Source organism: Periplaneta americana, chromosome 15 (assembly GCF_040183065.1).
Source record: "Periplaneta americana isolate PAMFEO1 chromosome 15, P.americana_PAMFEO1_priV1, whole genome shotgun sequence".
Classification (NCBI taxonomy): domain Eukaryota; kingdom Metazoa; phylum Arthropoda; class Insecta; order Blattodea; family Blattidae; genus Periplaneta; species Periplaneta americana.
Window position 1 is genome coordinate 111,848,233 of NC_091131.1, and position 13,938 is coordinate 111,862,170.

Here is a 13,938-nt window from a genome sequence, read left to right on the forward strand (position 1 = left end):
CAGGCATTTCGTCCCTGTATATACATCAGGGGTCTCAAATTTAAGGGCAGGTGTGAAAGATCACTTATGGAGGGGATTGTCCTTAAACTTTTGGTAAGAGCTGTACACAAGGAGTGACTTGGTGGTCGGGACTCCACAGTATATGATCTACGTGAAGATACATTCCTTTTTGGTTCGGTGCTGTGGATTGAGCCTCGGCGTAGCTCAGTGGTTAGAGCGCCCAGTGCGTAGAAATTGGGGGTCCTGGGTTCGATCCCCGGGACAGGAGCAAATTTTTCCCATTAATAATCAATGGTATTGTGATTGTACAAAGAAATCGAGGTTTTTACGGAAATATGTGGTATCAACGTATTCGATATAAAAAATTATTTTTAGCAGTCTTTCCTCGTAACTCCTTCACTATCAGAATTACTACACGCAGGCAGCATGTCTATGGAATCCAGTAATCTTCACTCCATTAATAATAAGAGATATGGTTAAGTTGAGCAAGCTTGTTGGAGGAATACTAAAAGTGAGGATTGCGAATAAATGTTAACAAAAATAAATGTATAGTAATTGGTGAGAGTCGTTACAAACTTCTTTTTTTACTTGTTTGTTTAACGATGGTGTAATAACTACTAGATTATTTAACGTCGATGCATTTCATTATAGAGAGATGGTATTTGGCGTGATGAGGTCGAGGATTCGCCATAGAATAACTAACATTCGTCTTATAGTTGGGGAAAACCTCGGAAAAAACCCAACCAGGTAATCGGCCCAAGTGGGAATCGAACCCACGCCAGAGTGCAACTCCGAATCAGCAGGAAAACGCGCTACTGCCTGAGGTACGCCGGTGGCTCAGAAATTTTTATTAAAACATACCAAAGGGTGTATTGATATTATTTGTTTATAACATTACATATTTGGAAGTTGAAATTACAAAAGGTGACAACAATGATTCTGAAGTAACGAAGATAATACTGTATTAAGGACCGATCTGTATTAAAGATTGGGATAGAGGTTGGAAGCGTGTCAGGTGTTCAATGTGACACTCTTCGTCGACAGAGAACAAGAGCACTGTACAGTTATTTTTTCCATAGCGCTTACAGCTGTAGTGAAGACCTTTGACCAAAGTTCATGTATGGATTTTTCGACACCTAGCAATTTTGAGATTTACTTCATGTGAGATTATCATAGTACGGAACCTCGACAGTAGAGGACATCGAATTGACGATGAAAAAACATTCCACGCAACGTCAAAACTGCTCGTTGCGTACAAATAATCCGCGGAAACATTGGCAACTGCAGCCCAAAATGACCTTATTTGAGGTCAGATGTTAATACCCTCTGTTTACTTGCAGCTCGTGCCATTTTTACAAGACAAGACATCAAAGTAAAATTATAACATAAAACTGTTTAAAAATACAGTCGTCATCTCAGAGTGCAGTACTAAACAGAACTATGAAACGTTTTATTTTCGTAATTAATGTCATTTCCCTACCTCCCTCTCTCCTTTTCCTGCCTATGTCTTATCATTTCAGCGTACATTTGTATCACATCACCTACTTTTAGTACACTATCTCTAAGAAAACTTGCCTCTTTGTTTACAACGTAATAAAAAAAAGAAGACAGTTTGAGCCCAGAAGCCTCAAAGAAGCACTAAAGATAGGCAACACATGGCCAAGTTGAAGACTACACATTAAAAACATCGCTACAGGGCTGGATACTGCTGCATCACCTCTTGCAAATGTAATTTAAAGAAGAGGGGGCCCATAAATTACACTTCTTCTTCTGCTCGTGCTATACTGACTCCAGCTATCTCTTCCCCCTCTCATCTCGCATAAGTATACAACCCTACAGCAAACTTGCATACTCTATGGGGTCACACTATCATTTCAAACAAGTTAAGCTTTTATTTTTTTTTTTCTTAACAGGGTAATCTGTTTCAAATTAGTGCCTCCATACCAGAAGAGATTTAAAAGTAATGGCGTCTCTAAGAACACATTTAGTATGTTTTTAACCCCCTTTTTCATGTGTCATTAATGGTTGGTGTAGTTTGTATCTTCGTAGTTGTTATGCGTAGTTTGTTTTCTGAGTTATGTGTTTTGAATTTTCTGCTTAGTAATTGATTGTTCTCCCGCGCTTGCGAGCGTTCGATCGTCTTTTATTATGTATGCTTCATTGCTGATAATTATTTTTATGGTTAACTTTTATGATCCACTGCTAAGCCAACACTCGAGTTTCAAAATGGCGTTAGAAAAAGAGCGTTGAAAAGATATGAACTGGTTTATATCGCAACACAAAATGATGGCTATTATTAACAGTCTCTTTGCATAGAAGCAGAAGATTATTAAAAAATATCTCGAGGATATCTTTTGTGTTTCATTGTTTTTAGTGATATTTTAAGATTAAATAAATCACAAGATATTAATATCTCAAAAGTAAATTTGTTTTCTTTTACTTCTTACTAGTGACTTCTAAAGCCCTAAAGATTCGAGATCATTAACATTGACTGGAAAGAAAATAAAATACATATTTCATTTTATTTCGTAGTGAACCAATTAGTAAGTAGACCTACGTACATATTTAGAATTATGAACAACTTATTTTTTATGTTTATTAACATTGTCTGTAAAGCAAATTAATTTCGTTTTATCCGATAGTGATAATTAAAGAAATAGCAATATACGTCATGCAAAATTATAAACAATGACCAGTTCATTCACAGGCAAGCGAATGTATTTTTATTTTGTAGTGGTGTTGGTTCAATATTTAAATTTTCCTCATTCTTGGAGAGTTTTTTTAAATAATCCTAGCGGGATTTACCATATATTGCACATATTCTAGGCCTCTTATCTATACCTTTTCATAGGCCTACCTGCTATATTTTTGTAATAGAAGTATTAAATATAGGCCTAAAGAAAAATTGATAAATAAAATGAGAAGCTTCAGGCATAATTTCCATAGAAAGTGACAGTAGGACACAGATTGAAATTTTCCACCTCATTCTTGACATCATTATGTTACGAAATGACTGTAAAAATGTGTTTAGCCAACTGAAAGAGGAAAGCCAGATTTTTTCTTGTAAGGAAAAAAAAATCGAATTTATTCTATTCTATACCTCAAAATTGTGCATAACTATTCATGTATTAATCTTAAAAGAATTATAATTCTTTCTAAGAATAGTGTACAATAATATTAGAGTAAGTGTGAAAATTTTCATCTCTCTAGCGACAGAGCTTTCCAAACTGGGTGTCGCGCCTGAAGGTTTATGTGGTGTCGCGAACTGTCTGGTATATTTCATTATTCTGAGCTATTAACTCATGATAACTGAAATTAAGTAAGAAATTCTCTGGTCACCTCTTGTTTACCTAGCTGCCTTGAAGATACAGCTCATGCATTTTGTCAAGACACTCGCGATGTGCAGTACGGGAACAACGTTTCTGTAGAGGGGGTAGGAGTAGAAGGGAAGGTCGGGCCTGTGTCTACCGAGTTCAAGGCAAAAACTAACCTATTCTCCTATAATTCGTAAGTAGACTCATCCGATCTCGTGCGCAGCTGTGTAGGAAAAGTGAGGGAGTGTCTTGACAAAATGCTGTATGTATCCTTGACAGACGCATAGATGTGCATATAGTTGCAGTAGTAGGCCTATACAAGTATAAGTCTAGTCTGCAAGATAAGGATGAGAATATCTTAACTGCAACAGACAAAATATCTGCTTTACGAGACAACTTAGCAATTTGGTCTTAGAAAGTGAAAGAGGGCAGCTATGAAATATTCCCAAATACATATCATTGTGATTGGAAGAACGAAATAAATGATTCAATTTACAACTATCTGATATTACTCACAGATAAACTCGAAAGTTGCTTCCCACATCTGAACACAAATGCTTATGATTGGATAAGAAATGCACTTTTGTCATATGAAGTTAGTGGACTTTCCTTAGCAGAAGAAGAAGAATTAGCAGAGATTAAAAATGATAGGAACTTGAAGTTAAAACGTCAAAGAGATGATTTGGACAGATTCTGGATTTCACTTGAAGATTTTCCGCATCTTGCTAAACGGGCTCTTGTGGTTTTGTTGCATTTTCAACCACATATTATTGCGAAGCAGGATTTTCTGTGATGACCAATATCAAAACAGTGAAACCTGGCAGTTTAAAAATGCTGGCTGAAGAAATGCGAGTGAATTTATCCCATATTCGTCCAAACATAAAATACATTTGTAAGATTCGCCAAGCACATGTGAGCCACAAAACAAATTAAAACCAAGGGTGAAAATAAGTGTGATTGTTTTCCTCATTTTAGAACTCTATGTGAATGTTTCTTTCGTCTCGTATAATATTTTAACAATCCTGGAAATGTGTATGTTTATCTTATTCATTTTATGAAGGGTGTACAAGTAGCCTATTAATGTGTGGAATACTTTCATTTGAGGATAAGGTGTCGCACTAAATTTTTATAGTTTGCTAGGGTGTCGCCATATAAAAAAGTTTGAAAAGCACTATGGTCTAGCATGAACGGTTCCAGTGGAAATTTTACCTTAGTATATAAGAATATATTTGTGAGAAAAACAAAGTTGAAGATACAGCTTATTAACGAATTTAATTATCCAATTTGTAGAGTCAAAATTGATCCAATCACAATAAGACTGTGTATTTTATTTTTAAGAAATATACAAAGAATTTAATTAAGTAACCATTAAAAAGTGTATTTTTGACACTTTGACACTTCATAGGTCCTTAAAGGATGTATTTTTGTTTCAAAATATCATTAGAAGCCTGAGAATTAACCTAGTGATTAACGTGGTTGTGTTTAAATATTTCCTGTTTTACCACTCTACTAAGTATGTTTATTAGTACACATTGAGCTTTTGTGAAGTTCGACGTTTTGTGTTTGTGCAACCCTGCCTAAGATAGCACATTAACAACTGGCAAATATCCATATCAGGGGCAATATTCGAACTCCCCTCTCCACAAGGATCGGTCAGCTATAAGTTTAGGATTCAGTACAATATTATTAGCCTTTATGTTCATCTCCATTTTATATTTTGTCTTCTAATTCAACTGTCTGACATCTCTGTAGGCCTACTCCGCAAAGAAAGAAACTTGGTAAAACAGGAGCTGCTAACTGGTAATTTGTGTGGAGGCTTCTGATTCAATGGTGCGATTCTTTTACGTATTACAAATCTACGACAGGATGCTCCTGTTCTTACGTTCCTTCAGAAGGAAGCCATACCAAAGATTTTATCGTCTTCTACCGGCTTTGAACCTGCGAACTTCGAACCTTTTGTGGTACCCAATAGAGAACGACTGTCTCAGTCTTTGAGCACACTGCGGTCGACTTTAATCAGTAGGCCTATTTACTTCATTAGATATGTCTATTCTGATATTTATGTCTAGGCTACTTTATAAAATTTTATTACAAATAAAATTGTATCCAAAGAAAGGAAATTTAATAATAATTAACCGAAGAATTGTGAAATGTAAATTACATAGAGCTTAGAAGTTGGGCAAAGTATATGCAGGTCGGTTTCAGACTGTTATTCATTACAATCTCTCGCAAGAAGGAAATCAAAAGATATACATAGCAATAGTTGTCTATTCTCTGTAATTAAACTAATTCCAGCTTGCGTGAAACCATAAAGTGTACGTTACACAAAGCATTCTCGAGAGTCTGATAAAGTGTATCGTGCGAGAAAAAGTTTGTGAATGGAATTTAATTATTTACTTGGCGTTCCGAAACCCCCCTTAAAGACTCAAATATGCAAAGTGCTTCAAAATGGGACAAACATGCAACAGTTGCCTGTGGGATATCTTATTAAGTATATTGTGACCAGGTTGTCAAAGGTAGTGGGCATTCTGTACTTAGCTTTGTGAAGTTAAGCTTTGTAAAAAAATTTTCAAGCTGTTCTTGATTTGTAGTATTCTTTTATGATTCCATAACCTATTTATCACATAACCTCTTTTCTAAATTCGATATCTTTTAAAGCCTGAGGACATTTTTTGCAAAGCAAATAAATTTCCTTTTACAGTTCTTTACTAGAGGAAATGGTTACAGTGATGAACTTACATATACTGGTTCGTCGATTTAGTAGAATGTGTTTGAGCCTAAAGAAAGCAGCAAAACAGTATAACGTGGTCTGTTGTGACGAGAATCCAAGCCTCCGCATACCAGTAAGGCAGCATGTCACAAACACGTTCACGTCTGAGTATTTTTCACAAAGTAAATATTATTCAACGTCTTGAAAATGGTGAAAATATTAAGGATATTGCTGGAGAATTTAAAGCAGTGGTCGTCAGCACTCGCTGAAATGTGTAAAGGGTAAGCGAAGCCGTCCCGTGTGCCCCGTTGTGCAGCAGGAAGAGGTAGAGAGCACACCCGCTCGCAGCTACGAGTGCACCATGGTGCACTGTGTTTTCCGCGGGTAAGAGACGCTAGCCCCAGGGTGCTCTGTGCTGACGACTGCTGGTTTAAAGTAACATTTATTTATTTATTTATTTATTTATTTATTTATTTATTTACCTACTCGTATTTCTTTCTTTCTTTCTCGATTTATATATGTATCTAATTCTTTGTTTGTTTGTGTGTTTCTTTCTTTATATATTTATCTTTATTTATTTATCTTTTTATGTATTTATTTATTATTATATTTTATAGATAGATATATTCTAGGAAATAAAATTAGTTTGTATTAACTTTGTATCAGACTCACTCTTTATAATGAATTAACAAGTCTTAAATACCCATTCTCGTATGATCGATTTTTACTGTCCATAATATTTCTTGACTTTCATGCTCTACTTAAACATGATGCTTACCGATTGCAGGGGACTTGCTCCGCATGTTGTAAATAAACATTGGCTTTCTTCTCTATCATCGGAGTAGTGTACATGGATACTTAAAAACAGTGAGGAGAGGAAGAAGTTACTATCGATATATTTGTAATCCATTTATCTAACAAAACATTAAAATGCAGCTTTATCACAGTGGCTCTTTACACCTCCACCAAAGCTCAAAGTTCGATGATTTTATGTGTAATTTTTCGCATAGAAAAACAATTCTGTGTTAGAGTTTTCCAGGGAACTTCCGTCTCCCTGTCGTAATCCCACAAATTTGTCATCTTTAATTCATGGGCACAACCTCATGAGTATGTGTCCGGTCAAGATAATCAGCATTTTAATGTATTCGGTTGATGCATAAGTTTTTGTTAATCACAACACTGCGATGTTAGGAGATTGTTTATCGTTTGCCATTTGTCATTTGTTTTTTGGAGTGTTTGCTTGTACATAAGTAGACCTTGAATTTTGCAGTTTTGAATAAAGATTGTGCTAATTGTAGGCTAAAGAAGATGGAGTAGGCCTGTCAAGTGGGGGAAGGGGAATATAAAAACTTTAGACATATTCTTCTGTTTGAGTTTGAGGAACAAAGACAGAGGAGGCGAATATAATCAGACTTTGGAGATAAAAAATATATTCTACCTGTATAAAGTTTCATAAAAATCTGTTAGATAGGAGAGAAGTTATTAATTTTGTTTAAATGCACTCCCTTTAATGGAGTAGTTCCTCTTATGGAATTGGAAATATAGTTTGTACACAAAAAATATATATGTACCTGTAACGTCTGTACAATGTTTCATAAAAATCAGTTAGATAGGAGAGAAGTTGTTAATTTTGTCTAAAGCCACCTCCTATAAAGGAGTAGTTTCTCTTACACAAATGCAATCAGAGTTTGTACACAAAAAATATGTGCTACCTATAAGGTCTGTGCAGTTTCATAACAATCCCTTAGAATGCAGAGAAGTTATTAATTTCGTTCAGCTAGATTTGCGTTTTTACACACTGTGCGATTGGTCGGTGGGTCGGTCGGTCGGTCCGTGGTCACTTCAGCCTGTAGACTTTTTATACTTGTACCTTATTTTCCTCCTTCATGCGTGCAAGCGTATGTACAGTAGTGGCAAAAAAACCGGACCGACCCTTGTAGCTGATTTCAGAGCCTTGTTCACTCCAGAGCACGATAGACTGGTAACTAAGACTTTCGTGGTTCGAATCCTGCCTGGGAAGGAAACTTTTTTTTTTTCCTTATTCAAATTTATTCCCAATACTTTTCAATCGTAGCGATCTTTTACTACTTAATTAACTTATTCCCAGAACATGAATTTTAACAGCAATCGAAAAGTATTGGGAATAAATTTGAATAAGGAACAAAAAAAGTTTCCTTCCCAGGCAGGATTCGAACCACGAAAGTCTTAGTTACCAGTCTATCGTGCTCTGGAGTGAACAAGGCTCTGAAATCAGCTACAAGGGTCGGTCCGGTTTTTTTGCCACTACTGTAGATTATATACAATAGATATGCGTATACATACAGTACATGCATACGTTATATACAATATATGCATACATATGCACGAATACATAGTAGGCCTACGTACGTACGTTTCGATTCTATGAAGCATAATGTTGAATATAGTCTATTTTAATTTGTATTTTATACCTCTCTCAAGCAAATTAAGTACACTAGCATGTAAATAAAACTAAATGTGGAGTCATTAGGCGGAGATCTGATGCAGAGTTTGGAATAACAATCTGTTCCGAAGCACTATTCCATCAGCGTCATTTCAAAACATAAGACTTCATTAAAATTGCCAGTAATGTTGTTACTGTAGTTCCTCAGATCTTTCTTCGGGCTTAATGGATGTGTAACCATATTGCTGGAACTCGTTTTTCGACGAACGTTATACTGTTATTATAAGTACTGCCTGAAGTGTACGACTATTACAGCAGCTCCAAACGCAATCTACAAATTATGTTTATATTTTGTGTGCAAGACAGTTTTAGCCGTCTGCTTTGCTATAATAGTTTCCGCAAATATAATCACGAATATTGAAGTGTTTTTACAATAATATTATTTCGATGCAACGCTTGAGAGATTATGTTACAACCAAAACCAATAAAATGAGTCGAGCGAGACTGAAAACACCGGTATTTACATAACAATTTGCTTCACATTTTGCTGTTATGCTTTAATACTAAACAAATGAATAATGGTGACGATTGCAACTCCTTTTTTTCTCTCGTTGTTCAGAGGGCTTTACAGCGCCCGCTGGTCTAGTTCAATAATGAAAATATGAACTCTCACACTGTGTTACCACAGTACAGTCACGAAGCTTGAGTTGTTGAGGGTACTAGGAACAATAGACTGTGCCGGTACTATTTCACATTGTCTCTAATGAGGCGATAGTAGCGATCCTAATGGTTAGCAACTATCTATGTATATGCATATTCCCTATGTATTGAATTTCGTGACTGTATATACTAGAATGTGGTGTTACCATGCGTTCCGAAAAAATCGTGACTGTCCAAATTTTTGGGCTTCAGAAGTGTCCATCCGAAATAGAGATAAAATCGTCAACCTACCAATTGTAAGGAAATGGATCATAAACAGAATTTTATGAGGAAAATAGCCTACATGTTCGCATCCTTCACGAAATAAACAATACGTCGTCCTATTAGTCTACTAGTAAAACCAATTAAGTCCACTTTTGTGTAAAATAAGTTAGGTACAGTTCCCGACTTGTGCTCTGTATTGTAGTAAAATCGAATAAGTTCGAAATGTTGTAGGCAACAAACCAATTACTTTATTTAAAGAATTTATTATGATTTTTCGTGCACTAATAAAGTTTTAATTAATATTTTACAAAACTTGCATTACTGGACTTAAATGGGTTTACTAGTAATAGAACGACGTGTGGAATATATTTTTTTCTTCTTTAATCACTTCATTGTATTGTTTTAGAGCTAAAATTAATCGATTTACATATGTCACATTGAAAAGCATGCACTGAAGTTTATAATTGTATTTAAAAATCGACATAATTAGCATATCACAAAATGTGAATAGCTAAGCCCAAAATATAAATTGTATTTTACAGGTGTTTGTGTTTGAATAATAATTTTGTTAAATTTAAGTTTTACCAAAATGAGTGAAAATTGTGACTTTCATTTCTTGTACACTGGGCTGCAAAAGAAATGCCGAGTCGAAGTCGCTATCGATTTTAAATATTATCGTGTTACGAGGGACTTTGCTTAGGAAACAATAGAAATAGAGATGCACAGAGGGCATTGGATATAAACTCTGTTATTGCTATGTTGTCATATCATTCAGCTTGTTCGTGTAGGTATTCAATAAACTCTAAATAAACCATAAATTATATATTTATAATAAAATTGATATAATTTTTGTTAATAAAATATAAAACGCAACTGGCCGTATGTATTGATTGTAGCAATGACGCATCCACGGATGATAAGGAAGGCTGTGAAATACCATATAAACTGCAGTTTCACTATTTTCGTGTAGGCCTAGTATTCTTATTAATGTTGTAAAATAAAAGTATATGAATAACTTAAAATCAGTTCATATTAAATAATAATGTGTACATGTTGTACAAGTCGTATTTACATGTAAAAAAAACTAATTTCAGGAAAATAGCTCTCCACCTCGTCATGTTTGTCAGAGTCCTCGGAAAAAGATATAATTTTGTATCGACATTTCTTTTGCAGCCTAGTGTAGCCTACATTTACTTTTTATACGTTGGAGGATACATTCACTACATTTCATATTTTTTCAGATGTCACTGAACTAACGTATGACATCCTTAACGTATTATTAATGTGCTTACCAATAGCAAGTTGTTACCAATAGCTCGATTGTACAATGACGGTTACAGAAATAATTACTTAATTGAGGTTTTTAAGGAACTCGGAGGTTCATTGCCGCCATCGGTCTCTATCCCGAGCAAGATTAATCCAGTCTCTACAATCATATCCCACCTCCCTCAAATCCATTTTTATATTATCCTCCCATCTACGTTTCGGCCTCCCCAAATGTCTTTTGCCCTCGGCCTTCCAACTAACACTCTATATGCATTTCTGGATTCGCCCATACGTGTTACATGCCCTGTCCATGTCAAACGTCTGGAGTTAATATTCTAATTATGTGAGGTGAAGAATACAATGCGTGCAGTTCTACGTTGTGTAACTTTCTCTATTCTCCTGTAACTTCATCCCTAATAATAATAATAATAATAATAATAATAATAATAATAATAATAATAATAATAATAATAATAATACACAAAATTATGTAAGACCTAATTAACAATTTTGTTAGAGATTATGTTATTTGTGTATTTGAGATAGAAAGAATTCATTCATAATATTTTACCGTACCAATTAGCGATTTTGCAGCAGAACGTACTAGTCAGTTCCTCGGCCACAAGAAGCCACATGTAGGTATATCGACTTTCATTCAAAATTATAATTATGATAAACCAGTAAGCTTAAATGTTACATATTATCTGTTGTATAACATACTTTAGCAGAACTTTTTATTGAGGTTAGAATTAATTTTTTTATCACCATTATCATTATTATTACATACATAAGTGCTCTGCACAAGGGCAGGTATTTCACTGCAAACCCAGTATTCTCCAATAGTTCCTATTTACTGTCGTCCTCTTTGTTGTCTATCGTCTCATATCTTCTTCTGTCCCGAATTCTTCTCCCGTTCACCATTCCTTCAAGTGCATCCTTCAGTAGGCAGTTTCTTCTCAGCCAGTGATCCAACTAATTCCTTTTTCTCTTCCAGATCAGTTTCAGCATCATTCTTTCTTCACTCATTACTTCCAATTCAGCTTAATTTCTTATTCTGTCTGTCCATTTCACACGCTTTATTCTTTTCCATATCCACATCTCAAATTATTATTATTATTATTATTATTATTATTATTATTATTATTATTATTATTATTATTATTATTATTATTATTATTATTATTATTTTACATCAGGCTTAAAAAAGTTATCTCGTTTATTCTTCAATTTTACATTGCTAATTTATTTTAATCCTATCAAAGAAAAAATAAACTAAAATAATATTACATCCAAAATGTAATAATACCAGTACACCGAGCTCAGTGCACTAGACTCGCATTGGGTTCCGGGTTCAAACCCGTGGCCGGTCTATCTGTCAGAGGTTTTTCATGGTTTCCTCGTCACAAAGGCAAATGTCGGATTGAAATAAATCAGTTAAATAAATACAAGCCATATATATAACATACAACAGTAGAAACAGAATTTCAACAATAGTTCACGGTCTACTGATAAGCCCAAAGATTATACACACGCGATATGACCTAGATGTTAAAGCGTGTATAAATAAACTTTAGAACTACTAGTACGTTAGGTGGTTGGTAGGTTACGCTTTGTATCTGAAGCATATTAAAATGGTTGTCAATGTGTAACATGATGTCTGTGGAAATGTTTCGTATTAATTATAATTGGTAATATGTATAAACGGGATTTGTTTAACAAAGCTCTTTGTTGTCATATGTTTTCCTCTTAACCGCTGGGCTCAAAATATAGACTGATTAAAGCTTGATTTTAAATAAATGTACACTGTAAATTGTTATTAGAATATTGTTTACGATTTAAAATGGTTAAATTTTCGTTTTTAATGTATCCATTTAGATATGCATAATTATCCATGACAGCAAAACAACGAAATTTGGGGCGAAATACAGTATGCACCAAAACAAACAGTACTGAAAATATCCTCATCTGCTGTCCACGTTTCCCTAGCAACGAAGTATGTATTTATTGTATACAGTAGTTCGACATATTGTGAATTCACTGTTGTGTTGATTTCTGCAATTATGGTTCTCACAACAGAGGAGAAGGTGTTTATTGTCGAGCTTTATAATTTAACCAAATAAAATTCTCTCTTTGTCCACAGACTTCCCGCGGGTGGAGGTGGGCCCAGAGAATCCTCTGCGCGTGGAGCGTGACGCTACTGCGAACCTCCAGTGCACCGTCGATGCCAAGCCCAAAGTGAACAACGTCAGATGGACGCGCAACGGCCGCTTCATAGCCACTGCCTTCACTCACACAATTCACCGTGTGACGCTGGAAGACGCCGGCAAGTACATGTGCACCGCCGACAACGGCTTGGGGCAGGCTGGAGAAGCCGAGATTCTTCTCGACGTCCTCTACCCTCCCATGGTAACAATCGAAGCCGGTTCTGGAGCTGCCAACCACAGAGAAGCCGAAGAGGGTGAAACATTGGTCGTCCATTGCAATGTTTCTGCGAATCCAACCCCTATAACAGTAGAGTGGCTAAGGGATGGACATCCAGGATTCAGACAGACTGGAAGCGTCCTTAGAATCGAACGGGTGTCCTCGGAGTCAGCAGGATCTTACACTTGCAGAGCTGTTAACATCTTGAACCCATCGTCACAGCCTAGAAGAAGAATGGAGAAAATTGGAAACGCTTCTATCACGATACTTGTTCGGCATAAGCCTGGAAGAGCAAGGATTTCACCTGACAAGCCCGTGGCTGCCGAGGGAACCGGGATAACTCTGACTTGTTCTGCAAATCCCCCAGGCTGGCCTGCACCCCAATATCGGTGGTGGAGGGATGGTGACCTGACATCTGGGTCTAGTAATTCCGCCCCTGCTACGGTTTTAGCGACGGGACAGAAATATACGATTCCATCGGCTCATCTAGGAAGTGAAGGAAAATATCACTGCCAGGCTACAAACGAAATGGGACATGGGGATCCAGCATTTGTTAACCTTGTGGTGCACCAGCCGCCCAGATTCTTGGCCAAGCTACAACCCCATGTTACACGCAGGTATGATTGCTTCCCAGATATTAAACTTTTTATTTATTTATTTTTTTTTTTCTGCAATGACCATTTATCATTCTTTATTACTTCAATTGTTTTTAGAAATTATTTTACTGTATTCCTTAAATTTTATCCAAATTTGATATAATGGTATATGAGTGAAATGATTTTATAGATTGTTTTCATAGTAGCTAAAATTACCTCACTGCCAGAAAATAACGTGTTTCACAGAAAATCCTTTTCGTAAGCAATTTCTCATTTCTACATACC

General features: G+C 35.7%; 1 protein-coding gene across 4 annotated transcripts in view; it reads left to right on the forward strand.

Annotated features, from left to right (window-relative positions):
• Positions 1-13,938, forward strand: part of ed (echinoid) — a 927,271-nt gene that overhangs the window by 591,242 nt on the left and 322,091 nt on the right. For all 4 annotated transcript variants that reach the window (XM_069848005.1, XM_069848002.1, XM_069848004.1 and 1 more), the window contains exon 4: positions 12,777-13,674. In XM_069848005.1, the coding sequence (XP_069704106.1) occupies positions 12,777-13,674 (898 nt within the window). The remainder of the gene's footprint in view (positions 1-12,776; positions 13,675-13,938) is intronic.